General features: G+C 34.1%; 1 protein-coding gene across 1 annotated transcript in view; it reads left to right on the top strand.

The window, feature by feature from the left end:
- The first annotated feature begins 3,474 nt into the window (after positions 1 to 3,474).
- The window catches only part of LOC127851004 (uncharacterized), a 22,939-nt gene continuing 7,406 nt past the window's right edge, over positions 3,475 to 19,007 (top strand). The window contains exons 1-8 of the mRNA XM_052384427.1: positions 3,475 to 3,683; positions 13,064 to 13,248; positions 13,534 to 13,685; positions 14,804 to 14,949; positions 15,848 to 15,978; positions 17,158 to 17,305; positions 18,311 to 18,378; positions 18,738 to 18,884. Of these exons, the coding sequence (XP_052240387.1) occupies positions 3,590 to 3,683; positions 13,064 to 13,248; positions 13,534 to 13,685; positions 14,804 to 14,949; positions 15,848 to 15,978; positions 17,158 to 17,305; positions 18,311 to 18,378; positions 18,738 to 18,884 (1,071 nt within the window). The 5' untranslated portion in view covers positions 3,475 to 3,589. The remainder of the gene's footprint in view (positions 3,684 to 13,063; positions 13,249 to 13,533; positions 13,686 to 14,803; positions 14,950 to 15,847; positions 15,979 to 17,157; positions 17,306 to 18,310; positions 18,379 to 18,737; positions 18,885 to 19,007) is intronic.

Below are 19,007 nucleotides of genomic sequence, written 5' to 3'. Positions count from 1 at the left end.
TAACTATGGAGATGGCCAGTTTTGTCTCCAGGGTCATGATACAATGTAACTATGGAGATGGCCAGTTTTGTCTCCAGGGTCATGATACAATGTAACTATGGAGATGGCCAGTTTTGTCTCCAGGGTCATGATACAATGTAACTATGGAGATGACCAGTTTTGTCTCCAGGGTCATGATACAATGTAACTTAGCAAACGGCCCATTGTCTCCAGGGTCATGATACAATGTAACTTAGCAAACGGCCCATTGTCTCCAGGGTCATGATACAATGTAACTTAGCAAACGGCCCATTGTCTCCAGGGTCATGATACAATCTAACTTAGCAAACGGCCCATTGTCTCCAGGGTCATAATACAATGTAACTAAGCAAACGGCCCATTGTCTCCAGAGTCATGATACAATGTAACTTAGCAAACGGCCCATTTTCTCCAGGGTCATGATACAATGTAACTAAGCAAACGGCCCATTGTCTCCAGGGTCATGATACAATGTAACTTAGCAAACGGCCCATTGTCTCCAGGGTCATGATACAAAGTAACTTAGCAAACGGCCCATTGTCTCCAGGGTCATGATACAATGTAACTAAGCAAACGGCCCATTGTCTCCAGGGTCATGATACAATGTAACTTAGCAAACGGCCCATTGTCTCCAGGGTCATGATACAATGTAACTTAGCAAACGGCCCATTGTCTCCAGGGTCATGATACAATGTAACTTAGCAAACGGCCCATTGTCTCCAGGGTCATGATACAATGTAACTTAGCAAACGGCCCATTGTCTCCAGGGTCATGATACAATGTAACTTAGCAAACGGCCCATTGTCTCCAGGGTCATGATACAATGTAACTTAGCAAACGGCCCATATGCGATTTTGCATAACCATGAAACCTATTCGTGTTGTATCTTAGATTCTTTGCTTAGGTAGTGTATATAAGTAATAATCATCTTACAGAGAGTTCAAACAAAATTACAAAACATTTTTAGCGTGATAAAAATTGCACGTGCACAGTGTTTTATCGTAACAAAAATGCAATCAGATCTGAATGTTGTACTTTATACGGTTTAGGAGAACATCTCCGGTTATATCTGAGTCTCACAGTCTACGGACAGATATACAAACGGATATTTATACGAACAGACGGTCATGGCGAATCCAGTATATCCCCTGCACTTTGTATAGGAGTTGGAGTCGGGGTTATAATAATCCAATACATTTTGAACATTTTTATTTAACCTTAATTGAACAAGGTTCGATAAATAACACGCCATGTTAAGCTAGTGTATTCATATGTATTCTATTGGAACAAACCTGATGAACGTACCATCGGGGACGACGCATTATTCATACTGATTGCATCTCTGTAGAATGCATATCCGTTTCACGTAATACCGGATAATGAATGCCAATCTTGATGCTTAATTCATTTCCGTTTACATGATGTACGACGATGAACATATTCTTTTTACAGGTATTCAGTATTGATCCAAAACAAGGTATTATTTTAAGCTTAAATAAAACGCATTTCGTCCTTTGTCACACGGATAATGTATTGGAAAATATGTATATGGGAAACATATCGAACAAGTGTATATGGTGATGCAGTTGAAGTTAAATACAATTATTGTTTTAAATAATTTAATTTTAATTTAAAATAAAACAAAAGTTACTACTTCTTACAACTTTTGCAAGAAAACGATAAATATTATGGTTTGTGTTAAGATCATAAATACATTAGAACTAAGTAAATCCTGTTATCAATGTATAATGGATACTTCAAAAAGACTTTGTTGATGATTGTTTGTTCCCATGATTCAATTACAATTAATCCTTCACTAATTTTAACAGACAGCATAGTTTATTTGATTATACACATTTTGTTGAATGTCATGTTATAAAACATTGTTTTATAACAACGACAAATGTGTTGTGCTCTTCAAATGCTACTATTTTATTCTTGTAAACGAAACGTTAGAATGAACTGTTTTAAGATGTTCAAAGATCTTTAAGTTTAAATCATTCTTCTAATACATTTGAAACACCATAAATGCAATTTAAATTGTATATCTGTCTTAGAGTGGCAACATGATATTTTGTGCTGCAACTTATCAATTGTAACAAGTTCTTTTCGATGATCATATGTTTTTGTCAAGATTAATATCTATAGTCGATGTAAAAATCGAAACTTTGAACAAATGAATACAATATCTCACATGCTCTATCGTTACTGCTCTCAACAAACGCACGCTGAAGGGAATAACAACTCAGCGTCGATCGACATAAAATACTTAATCTTTCATTCGAGGTAACGTCATTTTTCGTATTAACCGGATGAAGTTAAAAAGGCTTTGAATAATTAATGTGCGCACAGTTCTTTCATCAGAAGCACGTCATGGAGAACTACAAATGAATAATTTTATGAAATCCATTATATTTATATTTTCTTTCTCTTCATAAAATGTTTCACAACTTTGTCATTTGTTATAATATTATCCGAGGTAAATCATGGTACATACCATGCGATAACGGAGTAAATATTTTTAAAAAATCAAATATAATTCAAAATATAATTGAGGTTACATGGCCTTACTGTCAATTTCACTGGGCCATGTGTAAACAAAAACAACAATAAAAAATGTTTACCGTCGAAACTTCTTTTTCTTAGGCATTTGATTTTTTTCTGCAAACAACTTTCGACCACAAGTAGGTACTTATAATTAAGAAATCCAAATTATGTTGGTCTTTTAATGTTCTATTGATGTTTTGAATATTATTTGAATATTATATCATTTTTATTAATAATTGCTCACTTGAGACAATCACTGTTTAAGTTGGGATATATTTTGTGAGTATTGAGGAAAAGGTTATCAAAGACCATACCAAGCAAATGCTGCAAATAAACTCTTCTAGTAAGGTACTTTAATTGCTTACTATAACATTTTTCTTTGTTTCATTTCATTGTTTAAAAACAGCACAATACCACCAACTAACAATAATACAAATGTCAAGGGACTGAAAATAAAAAATATAAAATGCAGTGTTTAACAATAACATAATTAGTTTTCTTGCCCTGTTAGCACACCTCTGATAAACCGATTCTGACAATTAAAAATTACTCCTTCAGAAACTTTTTATATTGTTGCTTCAAAAAATGACTTACTTTTGTAAATAATAAAATATGTAAAGTATGAAGGAAATCCTTGCAACAAGTAAAACTACTGCATCGGAAGAACACAAATATTCTGAATTTTTAAATTATGTACAATTTGCTTTGTCTGATTTTATCTTCTCAAGGTTAGAGGTTAGATGCGAAAACCCATAAACTAGTAAATATTTTAACCGCCTTACCCTAATCAGGAAACTTTGTGAAGCGGATTTGATCTAATGAGACCAATACAACATTCAATTTAATTTCAGTGTGAGCACAGAAGAGACGAGCCAATATGTTCGATCGATCGTTAATGAAAGAAGCCGACATTTGCATTCAAACAAATTACAAAGAGTTCTGCTAGCGTAGGAGATGAATTATTCCTAGGAGGGGAAATTCGCGAGCTTTTTTCTTGTATTATTGCTTGTCTAGTTGCACAGATATGTCGACTATGGATACACTTTCGACGTTTTTGCAGATTACTTGTGCAATTATTGCACATATGTTATTACCTACGAGTTCCGGACAATTAACAGGTATTTATTATCGGGAAACATGTTTTTGTATATAAAAAAACTGATTAATTGAATACATATCCTTATGCAGTGTTTCAGTTATTATTATTTTGTGCAATTCAGTATATGTTATTTGCATTTACAAAATGTTTTATATGTGCATGATCCAGTATGTACATAAATATATATCAGTAATTTGAAATAAACAACAGGTACAAAAGTTTTTTCCATTTCTCATGCACAAATACAGTTTGAAACGAACAAGAGGTCTACAATTGTTTTCAGATAAATTACCCATAATGTGTTAACATTTCATGCTTTTTAAAATGATTTTCCATTCAGTCAATTTGAACGCTTCATGCCTATATTTTTTTCAAAATAATCAGAATAATTTTTTTTATGTATTGCTCATTTCCTTGTATCTGTCACAAATATTATATGAAAAATATTGGTCATCGTGAATTATTTTTTGATGATCAAACTTGTATAATACTATCTTTTTTTTACAAATCGGCTTTTTGTCAATGCATGAAACGCGGGTGGTTTGAAAATGGGTTTAAAACATCAAACTGGACCATGCACTTAATGTTTAACTGAATAAACAAGAATATTGTTCATGGTATTTTTTTAACCGATAAAAAACCGGTAAAGAACCTCAAAACAGATATTGTGAGAAATAACGGATTCACACATCTTTAAGTTTTGGCATTTGTTGTCATTTAAAATGTTCTTTCATACCATACATATTCATTCTTTTGTGTTGATAACCATACACAAGTGCTTGGACTTAAAATGCAATAAAGGAAAGCATACCATTATAAAGTATAGAGTATGAAATAAAAAGGTCACCGTATCTATTGTTTGCTGCCGTTATTTTATGAAAAAGGTTAATTTCAAGAAATTACAAGAAGACATGCATAAAATTTATATATTTGAGAGCAAATACTAATAACAATTATACAAAACACCATTAAACAACTTATTTTAAGTGAGTGGTAATAAATATACTAGTTACATGAACTATTTGATTATTTAAAATGCACATGTATTGTTTCGGGTTTCACTCACGTTCAATGCTAATTCATTACAACACCCACCATTAAATTGTGTATATGTTCTTATTGTTTAGTATTATTTTTTCTGAAATTTAAACGTTGAGCTTTGTCAATATTGGAAGCAATTTATTACTTTATAAGTAATCAACATGTATTAAAAAAATAGTGTGACTTTACGCCGCTTTTTCGACGGCAATATAAAAAAGTAACCTAGAATACAAGTGATCGTACATCCTTAAATACCCATATGCGCTCATGTATGCCTGCATGATACATATGAGTCGTGTTCTGTGAAAACTGGGCATAATGCATATGCGTAAAGTGTCGTCCCAGATTAGCCTGCAGTCCGCACATGCTCATCAGGGACGACACTTTCCGCCCAAATTAGAATTTTGCTAAGAAGAGACTTCATTTAAACGAAAAATGTCATAAAAGTGGAAAGTGTCGTCCCTGATTAGCCTGTGCGGACTGCACAGGCTAATCAGGGACGACACTTTACGCATATGCAGTATGACCAGTTTTCTGAGAACGCGACTCATATAATAACGATGCATTATCTTCCCAAGTCATTATCATGTTCATGTTTTCTTTCAATCAATCACATAGTTGTATCAATGCGTGCTTTTAATCGAGAGACGTGACGCTGTTATAAACAAACACTTCACTTTTACAAGTATATTCACAGAACGATGAAATTGTATGCAGTAATCAAGTGACAATACGATTCGATGAATTAATATTTTATTCGTTTTTGTTATGGGCTTGTGATTTGGTTTTTAGAGGGATAATACAATCAATACAACAGTTGCGTAGTAAATGGACACGAGGCTTAAAGCGGATATATACGATTTTTTATATGTGTTGAATTGTAATATATTGATAAAATATGTAACAATAACACAAAATAGGCCAGAAAAATTATACATTAAAGCCGAATTTCATAAAATGCAGCAAAGACAAATTAGCGCCCCTAGCCGATAGTGACGTACATATTTTCCTACAATAACCGAAGCATTCGTCTTTGTATTAGGATCGGAGATAGTGTTCGTGTGTCGTATGAATAGATATCGTTGCAGAATTTCAAATAAACCGTTAAACTAAGTTTAGATGCACATCGTACATGTATGGTATACATGCTGGCGAATTCGGCTGTACAGCCGTTTTCAATTTCAGAATTAAATATCTGGCTTATTTCGCATTTTTCGACACATGTTCTTCTTAACTTTTATTTTAATTTATATTGAAATATATATATAATAAGTTTTTTACACAGTTTATATAAATTCATAAATATTTGACTAAATCGTATATACCCGCTTTAAAGGGGAGAATAAGGAAATGTACTTGGTAAGGTTGAATGAGTATTTGATTTAAAAACGCTGTATATAATAGACATTAATTTCACTGTGAGCCTTAATCGAGCATTCTAGATTGACCCCCACCAATAAATTAATTGAACTATGACTGTTTGAACTTTACGATCTATGACATCCTCACGGTCATAGGATTGATTTTGAGAGCGAAAATACGATCAACAAACATCTGCATATAAAAAAATAGACACGAGGCCAGCAAAGAAAAATCAGATAGCTTTCTTGGAATGTTAATGTTATGAAATAGTTGGAATATAAACACGCTTGATGGTACGCAATGGAAGTTTCAAATCATATTACATGTAGTTAATCAAATGTTGTTCATCAGCATACCTAAGGGCGGCATTACAATCGAATATCCAAATATTTGATTGAATGATTGTCATTCGAATTGTTCAAACGCCATTTTAATATTAGTATTTATGATTTTTTAAACCCCAACAAATTCAATTTGAAGAGGAAGATAGTATGCATATCAACACAATTTTTCAACAAACGTTGCTGAGGACATACATGTGAGTGGTCACTTTTGTTCCCGTATCTCTTGTCAGACTTGGTACTTGGGTATATTCCCATCTGACCATCGTCCGCAAAAGACTTGTAAGTTGGGTGTCCGCGGATGGTACGAGATGCAGGAGATGATCCGTTCCAGAGTCGACTCTGGGGCCCGTCTTATCAAACATCGTACAACATTTTCACCTTACGATGCAATTTTCGAAGCGCCAAAACAATAAATTTAAACGTCACTTTTATAATTACTTTTGTTGAACATTTCCATTCATTTCCAAAGAAGCTGTCAAATATCCATTATATTTTAAACATACAGATAATAATCACTTATATTTTAAAATTAAAATTACAAAATTCAATCGTAAGTTAACATTTTCGTACGATCATTGATAAGACTTTTTAATACCCGTGCCAATCACTACTTAAGAACATTGCAAATATGTATAAGTTGCCATGCGAATTTTGAGTGAGTGAGTTACACTGGAGCGGGGGATTGAACATGTGACCCCTCAGAGCTGGCATTGAATACACCGCTTGTTCTTGCTCTTGTTGGTCGACTGACGAAAGTCGTTGTCTAATTGTCTAATAGTCGAATTGTGATTTACACGGACACACCAGTGATAAAAAAATGAATTAATGTTTCCAGCAGTGGTTATAACAGATCAATTATCGATAAATATAGGATTTGGCACGAGTTGTCATATCATACCATATTTCATTAAACGAGTTCATGAATTTTGTTAGTAAGCGAGCCTTTGGCGAGTTTGCTAACGAATTTCATGGATGAGTTTAATAGAATAAAGTATGAAATGACAACGAGTGTCAGATCTTTTTATCACATGCTTTTAAATAAGCAAATAAAATAAATATAAACGCAAAACATAATGATAAATCCCGAATGTTGTTTACATTTCGTGACGTCATTTGACGTTGCAATGTCATTTCAGCAAAATCACAAAACGCGATTTGTCAATCGAACGAACACAAAGCCAATTAAAATACTTAAAAGTGTATTACACATGTGTAAGATATAGAGAATAATAGGTTAGTGTTGATTATAGATCAGGTATAAACCTGCGAGGCTTAGAAAACAAAAAGCACGAGCCTTGGCGAATGCTTTTTCGTTTTCGTGCCGAGCATGATAAACCTTATCTATAATCAACACTAATCTATTATTCTATTTATCCCGCTTTTTATTTGTTAACCTTTTTGTTTAATCAAAATGTCTTTGACTGGATCATTTCGATGGATTTATGACGCTATTTCGTCGAAATATTGACGTCATTTTCTGCCGTTGATTATAGATGATATTTAATCAACGGGGCTTTAATCAACCGAATTCGCTGTAAAAGTGGGATAAATAGAGAATAATAGGTTAGTGTTGATTATAGATCAGGTTTATCATGCGAAACTTAGAAAACAAAAAGCACGAGCCTTGGCGAGGTTTCGAAGTTTTTGGACCAGGAATTTGCGAACTGAGTGGTTGGTTATTCTCTTGTGCTCGGGAAAGCCGGCGTCTTTTGCCATGGCCTTCGGCATCTGACCCAGCTTGTTGACACCCAAATTGTTGACGCAAGAACCACTGGGATGCAGTGTCTATTGTGCGTGTTGCCAGGTAGAAAGGGTGCTGATCTGAAGAAAAATCAGATGGACGCATATTCGAGTACAGCTTGTAAATTAACACGGGATTTCTTGGTCCAGAAGTGCCGAACATCTTTGGAGACACTTTTCTTATGTCAGCGATGTTCTCTCCTGTGCGCGTTTTCGTTTGCCGCTCGTTTAACTCGAGATACTCGACACCATTTGAGTCTACACGGAGGCGGACGTCTCCCCACCTAACAAAATACAAGAATCTGAATTTAATGTCAGATATGAACAATAATAAAATACAGCATTTAAGTTGAAGCGGATGTACTTAGTGAATGGGGTGAAAAAATAATGAGAACAATTGATACATATTTTGTGTGTTTGTGTGTAAAAATGTTTCTTACCGCAAATTGTATTGCTCCGTTGTTCCTCGCAAGCCGAAATGAAGGCAGTTGTTCAACCAGACTGTATTTAACAAGGCTTTCGGAGACTCGGTGCCAAGGATCCCCTTCTCCCAGAGCAGATCGATGTCGGTATCATTCAGCGGATGGGCCTCCCTAGGACGGTTTCCAATACCCTAAATTGGTGATTTATATTTATTATACTGTTTCATTTAACTTTTCGACTATATTTTTTAATTAAATTTTTTTTTTTAGTATTCTGTCTTTCGTAGGCTTACAGTATTACTTTAAATGTGACTTTTCGACTTTTATTTATTAACTGCAACTTTATGTCGACAGGGTATTAGTTTCGTACAGACTACACTTGGGATTTTTTCCCAATTTTGTCATAAATGATACGTTTTCTGTTGAATATGTTATTTTTCCAAATTTCTTTTAGTTATAACCGTTCATCTCAATTTTAACTGTTTCTTAAGACTTTTTTTCTTTGCATTGTAGGTGTCCCTTGTGAGTGCAAATTGGGCTCCAGTCCCTGTCATGACTGAACATCCATAGCGATGTCGTTTCAGGTACCTGTCAACACTAGCAATGATGCCATGGAGTGAGCTTGGTTCAAAATCTGTGCCATTTGACTTTTTAAGGGACAACAGGAAAGTGGCCAAATACTCATCAAGAAGAGTTGGTTCTATGTGGTGGATTTCTTTTGATTCAGCTTTTGACATAAGAAACCTTTTAAATTTGTTTATGTCAGACAAGGTCTTCGCTACAGTCTTTTTATTTTCATTTTGGACAATGAAATCACCAACATCAGTGAGGTTAACATCTAAGAACTCTTTATTCTCATGCAGATCTAAAGTTGGGGGGAAGACATTGCTACTGGATGGTGCGTTACTACTGGGGCTGGTTTCATTCTCAATGGTCAATTCAATTTCATTTGTGAACAAAATAGATGGATCAAACCCATATTGTTCCTGGAACTGGCTTAGTGTTAATTCCACTTCAGTTGCTTGTTGCTCATGTTCATTATTTAATTCATCCCAAGTTAATGAGAAATTGACTTTGTCAAATTCGTCAGACATTTTGAGGGGTTTACGATTTCGCAGACGATTGTGTTCTATAGTCATAGGGGAGCAACTCGAACTGACTCCGTCAAAGGGGAGCAACAGCAACAGAACCTATTTGCAACATAGTGTTAAATTTACCTAATACTAGAAGTTTAGTGACAATAAATGACAACAAACACGTTTTTCCTACTTGTATTTGTGTTAATGTCATTAAGATTGACAAACATTTGAGATTGTTTTTATTATTGATGCACTTGGCAAATACAGTTGACGATGTGCGTGGGAAAAAGTAGTCCCGGTTCGGCAGTTGATGACGTCATTTCGTGCCATTGATTATAGCCTTGCCGTTTATTATAGATGAAATTTAATCAACGGGGCTTTAATCAACCGATTTCGGTGTAAAAGTGGGATAAATAGGGATAACTTATTGTTAAGGCAAGACACCAGTCTCATATATATATATATATAATAGTTACTGCTCATTGTAAAATAAAGTCATAATTTTGGCGCCATGACTATGCTATTTCCGCTTTATTTTAAATAAACAAGCTTTAAAATATTATCCATAGGTAAGCCCTTTTAAAATTTCAACATGTGATAGAAAGAATATTATAAAAAAACTTATTTAAGCTATTCATTGGTGAAAAGTATAATGTAATACTTCACCAGAAAATCAAACATAATCTAAATATTGGTATTGGTGTCCGTAAATAAGAGTGTGTTTAGCTAAGGTGCCACATGCAAACAATTCGAAGGTATTGATTCTAAATGTCGTTTTATATTTGTGCTACACTTAGCGACTGAATGAGCAGTAATTACGGATGAACAAGATAGACAATATTGAACGTCAGAATACGAAGACAAAAGCGTATCAAGTTTAGAAGTCTTGAAACTAGGACGATCTGACAATTATGACTACAAATCATTTCGATCAAGTATGTTTCAATTGATTATTTCAAGACAATTATATTCCGAAAACAGTTGAACCTGACACATAAAATTGCGCTTTGCTTTAAATCTAATAATTTTACAAATACATATTTTGAATGCTAACACATTTTATTTATCTATAGATCGATGATTTATAGCATTAAGACATAAAATGTAACGTTAAACGTGTGTGTTAACATTAGATAAAACTGAAAATATTATAATATTTTTGAAGGAAACTATACATACAAAATAATTAAAGGCATACTAGTTTTGGCACTATCATCAGATGTTATTGTTTCCGGTTGTAAACAAGTTTGAGATAAAGTTAAATTCACGCCAAATATTTCCAAATCCCAAACGCTTTTAAATTTGCACTCTGATTCTTTTAATTAAAAACTATTACAACCTTATTCTGATTACGACAATGCACATGCGTCGCGACGATCCTAAAGTAGTGTTTAAACCAGTCTCCTCACCATCGCAAGGTGGAAATAACATCCTTATATCACTGCGACAGTCTCACGACTAGTCGTTGATGGGACAAAATTACCTTATTATGATGTTTGTAGTTAATTCAAATGCAAATGCCATAGTAAAATGATATAAATGTTCGGATCTCATCTGCAACGGCTCTATTTCTCTATCTCTAGCTCTATCGCACATTTTGGTTGGTTCCAAGAGTGCGTAAACCTTTTAAATATAGTATCCCTTATTATGTACAGATAAGCAGAGTTCTTACTCGAATTGTATTTTTTTTTTAACAAACATCAGCACATGTCAAAGGAAGGTATGTGAAATGTGTAACATAAGAAGGCATAATTGCAGGTAATACGCAGGCATATACCGCATTTGTCCAATACATGAGTTGGTTGACCAATACTATGGAATATTACTTCCTTAGTTTGACTCGAATTCATATTCCCTTGTATTGATTTTTTTGTATTTGCTGTACTTATGATATGTGAATTATTATGTGCCAAGTGTAAGATTTGGCTCGCCTTTCAACCGTTCTAAAGACCGAATGTTTTGCATAGAACAGTGCAATGCAATGACCATAGCTTTAATCATGTGTATGTTTAGTGTTAAGTTGTATGTAATGTCCTGTTCTATGTTGGCAATCGGTCATTTGTCTTTAACAAAAGATTACAGGATAAGGTTTTACATATAAGAAATGTTTTGAGTTTTATCAATTGTATATATTCAATGCTTTCTATGAAATATGAAAATGTCTCTGTGAGATTATTCCCAATATGTGTCTCAATAGCATGTGTGTGAAATAGTGTATTAAATTCTTAAATTGATTCGAATTTGAATGTCTTTTCCGCAATCAGAAAGTAAATACTGTAATAAAAAGAAGCGAAGAGAAGTAAATGGTAGGAAAAAGGCAAAAGTACCTTTAACGCTTTTTCATTAAAGTAATATGAAAGAATCCCTTGTAGCACATTAACTTTTACAATTTTTTTAATCTCACACCTCTTTCGTTATTGGGACAATTCGACCAATAACCCGAGAGTACTGATCAAACACAATAGATAGTCATTGGGAATGGTCCTATTGGAACAAACGTTAGTTTATAATCCAGAATACTTACTATCCATGTGAGTGATTATCCAAGACCGACATCGTGTCTTTCAAGCAACAAATTCAATTTAGTAGGCATTTCGGAATAAATAGAAAAAACAACAGTGAAACATATCAATATTCTTTTTAGAACACTCTGCCATCGTATCTTCGACAGTTGTACATCTATAGCAGCATATTTCAAGTTATCATTCTTTTATGCCTATCAATTTTGAAACCGTGACCTTTTTTTAGAAGCACATGGTCTTGGTCAGACTGTATTTTTTAATTATAAATTGTTTCTGCTTGGATCAATACGACTAAAACAAATCGCCACCATGGTCAGTTTGTCTTTCGATGGGGCCAGTAGCAGCACGTACAATTTACGTTGTAAATCCACGGCAATTTTATCCTAAACCAGCATGTTGCTGGAATGTTGATTCTTAATCCAGTTAATACGCATCGATGAGATAATTACAGGAATAAAACGTCTTAAAAGAGGTTAATATGAAAAGATAAATTAAAATAAATAAATTTAAAGGTATTGTTTTGATTTATGAGTAATTTTGTGACCTATTTCATTAGTAAAGTGAGGTAATCTACTCATTTTTACTCGCGTGGTCGTTTGAGAAATTTACATTGTCTTACTATTTTGCGAAAAAAATAAATAAAAGATTCTACTCCGAAAGCAAACATTTACCCTCTATTTTGCGACAAAAGAAAAATGAGAGAAAACAGAAGTAGTTGCAAAATATGTGAGACACCCCTATTCGCAAATAAGGAATAAAACTTACTAATTTTGAGTGGCCGACTATTGTAAATTAACGACTTTTGAGTATGTTGCTTGGGAGAAAATAGACTGGAAATGTTACTTTAACTGTGTTTTTTCTAAATAGTAGCACACATGTTCTATTGCAGTGGACTGGACAACTTTGCTGTTCCTGAAAGCAGGTACCACGGAGAATCCAGCGGCATTATGGGATACTCCGGCAAGCTCATACAGCTCAGGTACCAACAAGTCCGTTTATCAATTGATAAACAACGGCTCCGTCGCCTACCGAAACAATCTCATCGACAGCTGGGCTACGTCGGGAATGCAAAAGGTGAAAAATTCGTTTATTGTTATGGAACAATAATTTTGATCAGTGTGTGGTAAGCGTTATAGTTAGCGCTTCTTAATCAGCGAAATCAGCGAAAGCATTGTGTTTGGCATTAATTAATATTAATAAAATATATTCATGTTGTAACTGGTGCCTTTCGAAAAATTCTTTAAAAACGTATAGATCGTCCGTTGAACTTACAAGAATTGTTAAAAATAATTAAATTAAAAAAAATGTTTCAAAATGATGGCAATAAATCTTAAGTGGCTAAAATTGGATACTTTCCAGATAAGAGTTTCCTACAGAAATGCCGATGGAAGGATATTATATTCAGCTCTGTTCAATGCCTCCGGAAAATCGCAGAATAACTGGTTCCATATTTCACAAATGCAAGATCCCAAAGAAGTAAAAGAATGCGACCGGAACATCGACCACAATAGGTATAGTGCGTCAAATTACGTCACAGATTAGCCTGCTTATCAGGCACAACACTTTCCGCCTTAACTGGATTCTTGCAAGAAGATACTTTGATTAAACAAAAACGGTAAGTGTCGTCTCTATTCAGCCTGTGCGGAATGCACAGGCTTATTTGGGACGACACTTTACGCACAGGCATTAAGCTCCATTTTCTGTAGAAAAAGAGGCCAAACTAAAGCACAATAGCCGCTCCACCTTCACTTAACAAGCCAAGAGTTTTTCATGAAGCTGTTTTATCTGCATATCTGTAAAAGAAACACTTAACCAGTAGATTGAGTTCTTTCGCCACGCCCCTTTGATCTGGTCAAAAGATTTCAATAAATATGTTAGATTACACATTGAATATTGTTTACCACTGAATGAATAGCAAGTACTTGTTGATTTTAATCACTGTCTGATAAGTAATCACTGGTTAGTTAAGGAAGTTTTCGCCCTCGAATATTAATTAAACGTCTTACGGTTCCTGGTCAACTTGTTTGATATTTGTATCTCTTCAAGAATTTAGTTTTTAGCAATATCAACTCGTGCTTATAATTGTTTGTAAAAATACTCAAATGATAAATTACCTATTGGAAGACTGAAGTTTATTACTATACAAATAGTTGAGACATTCAAGTGACCAGTGCGCACAAATATGAACATATTAAAGCTATATCTGCAATAAAGACATATGGCTTTAATAAAAACACGACTGTTTTGCAAGCAAGAAACAAATCGTACTAAGCTCGCAATCCTGTACTTAATACAATTGAGAAATTGAATCATTCGTCAAAACTGTTGACCTGGATCGAAACGATTCAACATGGTTGTGTAAAGGAAAGCTAAATTTATTTTTGTCAGTAGTTATAATACTTAGTTTGTATATCTTATCAATAATTCTTAGATTCCAAATGTTAAACTCAGATAGAATATGCTCAGAACATTATCCGTAAGCAAACTAAATTGTATCTATCATCTATGTTTCTATTTATTGATTCGCTTGACATGCTTTTATTTGAAATTATGTTATATGTTTATATGGCAATGAACTGATATTTGCCAATAAACTATTGTCTGTTAGTTGTCCGTTCTGTATTTACAGTTACTCGGCGCAGTTCTCTTTCGGCGACAGCACCCTGGGCGTGTCCAGGTATCGAGCTGCTACAATACGGATGATGGATGGCAACAGTGCATTCATTGTGTCCAGCTCAGAACAACCCAATTTCCTACCAATGACCCCGTACCCTGGTTCGTATCCATGAACCAAAACTTATCACAGCTTATACCAATGTTGATGTTCAATTCATCATTTAAAGTGGCAGTTGATTCTTTGGATTTATAGCTTTTATTACGGAGAACGTTGTACGGACTAGTATCACAAATTTCTTTGTAAAAGACCTTTCGCGTTCATATCATTATATAACTGTGTATCGTAACACGCAATCAGCCAAGGTAATATCTGCGAACATTTTTTTTTCAAAATCAACTTCTATACAAATTAACACTTATGACCGACTATCTAATTTCAATGTAAATTATTACTCGAAAATATTTGTTTTTCAAAAGATAATCTTGATTGTTTTAACAAAATACTGTTCACGAAATATCTATTCATTATATTCATCTAATGTATTATAAATATCACCATCATTGCTGTTCTGTCATATTTTGCTTCGGAAATGTGCTCGATGGGCTGTAACTTTTTGTTCGCGTTTCGCTTATAACAAAATCCAATTCACACCTATCAATAATCTTTATTTGTTTAGTAATCACAATGCGCACATGCTTTATTTTATCGTAAATATGGATTATACAAGTATATATAAATTTGTGAACATATAAAAGGAACTTTTTTTTTTATATAAAAAACAAGCCCTCAACAACACTCGCAAGCAAGCAAGTGTTATTGTAATAGCCATGTCTACAATTCAAATGCATTTTTTCCTGTCGATAGGCATTTATATAATATTTGCTAGAAGAAAAATATATCTTTATTTTTGAATTTTTCCTATTTCGCTAATCACGGTTTAATTCAGTCTTTGAATAGAAATCGAAAATGTGCATCATACATAAACATAAAAAAACGCACAGAAGGAAGTTTGTTTTAGAAAGAAAATAGTTTAAGATGTAGTCATTACCATTATAGAGAATTCTAGCTGCCAGTTTAGTGGCGATGTGAGCAATCCTCTCCTCATCAACATCACCGTATCGAACCTAACCAGGACCCATTGTGCGGCCGTGTGCAGAGAAAGAAACAAACCATATGCTGCCGTACATGTAAATGTTTTTTTTATAGATTTTGAGAACAGCTTTGTGAAAACGGGGCTTAATGCATGTGCGTAAAGTGTCATCCTTGCAGTCCGCAGAGTTAAATCTGGAACGATACTTTCCGCTTAAACTGGATTTACGCAAGGAAGACACCTCTTTTAAACAAAAAATACAACAAAGCGGAAAGTGTCGCTGATGCTAATCTGGGACGACACTTCTCACAAACATCAAGCACCGTGTTTTAAGCGTGAGTCTATAATAGTTGGTATTATGTGCTTCCTCTTTTTCACTGATCATTGAGTATACGTCTTGAACTTTAACCTCTTAATCGTACTGAAAACAAATATGCCTGTATTTTAATCTTCCTTGATGTCGTAATATGTAACCGTGACGAAAAATCTCATCATAAACATTCAAAACATATTATATGGGGCTTTTTCATTGGGCTCTGATACTTAGACAAACCAGATTTTTTTTACAAGTTGTTTTGACGAAATGACGTCGCCGGCATTACATCACGTCGCGTCTGTAAACTACTCAAGGTGTGTACGTTAAATTAGAATGGGTTTATCGTTTATAAGCACGTTTCATGATGTGATTCTCGTTGCCATGGCTTATCATTTTTTGTTTATATATCTTATTCTGAATTCACATAAACCAACAGAACAAACAACTTTAAAGTCTAATGCACATATACCGTATTATTGATCGTACATTGAAACACATAAGGGCCACTGTTATTTAAGCAACACATAACCCAATGGAACTAAAGCGTGTTTGTGCCATATGTAATTTAGCGGACAAGGACCGTTTACAACGAGTTCAGAATAACAACGTTTGATTAGTAAACTTGCCAACTTACAAACCCGTCAGCAAATTTTATGAATTAGTTAAAAAATTATGGTATGCAAATAATATAAAATCATGTCGAGCCTATATATCTAATTTAAGTTTTCAAACACTCACATAATAAATTTCAGTAAGAGAGAAACTTAATAAAAACAGGAGGGCCCTTTTTACAAATGTCGAAGACAATTGTACTAATACTACGTCCATGCATATCAATGGTTCGCTGCTCTTGTACTTTTAAATAGTAATATAATCCATCTGAACCTTTCAAGAAAGCAGTATCCGGTGATTGTAAAAGACTCTTCAAAGTAAATGTGTGTTAAAATGCGTTGATTTCAGGGAACCCTATGTGGATGCTTGATGGTAAAGCCTTCGACATCAGTTGTTGATGGATGCAACATTTCGTGTCCAGGCGCACCAACAGAAACTTGCGGAGGGCAGACAGAGTACACTGGTTATATCAGATTCAACCTTGTTAACACCGACAGTGAGTCACATAAAAAACTTATTGCTAAAACATTTTTTTAATAAATGCACAGTTTATATTAAGCATTGTCGTGTTATTTCATTAGTTTTAACCTATTTATTTTAGTTCGATTGCATCGAAAGCGTCAGGCTTATAGAAACGCTGTCAAGTCCGTTTTTCCCGCGTCTTTAATCAGTAATTGGTGTCTGGGGAAGATCTACAGAACGCTCTTTGAGTGGGGATCGAAACCGTGACTTCCCTTCATTAACTTGACATCGCTCTTAATTTGCTATTTGTTAACATGGTTATCATTGCATTCGTATTGCTTATATCACACATTCATTGCACTTGAGGAACGATTGTCATCAATGTGTCTATAATTGAGCACTGAGCTTAAATGATTTGAGATCTTAAGTTGATGTTTATGTTGCATTGTTGGATTTGAAAGCTAGATAAAACATCATACAATCAAAAAGATTTACTAACCTACAATCAAAAAGATTTACTTACATATTAATCAGCATATTAACCTAATTGCCCGTGTACTTTGCTTAATTTTTTCCGACGTTTTGTTGTCATTTTCGCAATTTTGTAGTAAACACAATGATAGCATTTTACTTGTATCGTGCGTAATTCGAAACGAATTGCTGAAAAAAATGGTGAAACATATTGACCAGCATGAAATTTGGTTGGTAAATCAGTAATTTTTGAATATATGCATTTCATAATTTTTGGAAATTCATGAAAATATGCTCTTTTAGAAGCCCAGTTATTCAGATGAAGAAAACTTAACGTTTCTAAAGAGCAAACTCGATATGGGCCGCTTAATGTGAAAATGGGTATTATGCCTTATGCGACAAGCGAACATCGAGAACAGCATGCGCATCTGTAATCAAGCCATGTTTCGTGTTCTGATTAGCGGACAGGGCAGATCTTGACCAGTCTAGAGCTACGCTGGTCGAAAATGACATAAAACCGATTCGCGGAGTGTCTATCCTTGTATCTAACATATGTATGTCGTTTCAGTCAATGCAGCACTGTTTGACCAGCCCTTGAAGAATGGCGAGTTATTCAATGTGACCGGATCTATAAAGGTAATTATTGTCAAAATTTCATAGTCATGTAGTTTTAAAAACGTTTGAATTGACAGAAAAGTTATAACAGTCTGAGCTCAAAATAAGTTTTAAATATGATCCTTGAAAAGTACAAGGAATCAAAAACTGCCTAGATTGTTTCATACTTGAACTGAATTTAGCGTAATTTTACTATATTATTTATCCGATTTTTGCATAAACGTAATTCTAAAAATATTACGTTTTGTGCACAAAACGTTATTAATTGTTATCCTTTTTTTATTTGAGCGTGGCTCATTATATTAGAGCACACGACTCGTTATTCTTGTGTTTGTTATTTTGACATGACTACTTATGGTGATTAATTTATTTTAACTTAGAAAAACTTCATGCCCATGCAAATGCTGTACGCTTTAAACGTGACGTCACCTATAACGTTTGCCAGTGAGTTACAATTTGACGTGCTCATCACAATAGCTGACACCGTCTGCAATGAAAACAACACATCCAACTTCACCAAACTAAGGGTAGGTTATTGCGCTTTTACCCAGGTTTTGATTTCTGCATTTTTTAACGCTAACTTGCTTACAAATGAGTAATGGTTAATGTTACATTCCAAATAACGTGTAATAGAAATATCTTAACACAGA

The sequence above is a fragment of the Dreissena polymorpha genome, chromosome 1 (genome assembly GCF_020536995.1).
Source record: "Dreissena polymorpha isolate Duluth1 chromosome 1, UMN_Dpol_1.0, whole genome shotgun sequence".
Taxonomy (NCBI): Eukaryota; Metazoa; Mollusca; class Bivalvia; order Myida; family Dreissenidae; genus Dreissena; species Dreissena polymorpha.
This window is presented reverse-complemented; position numbering and strand designations above follow the sequence as displayed.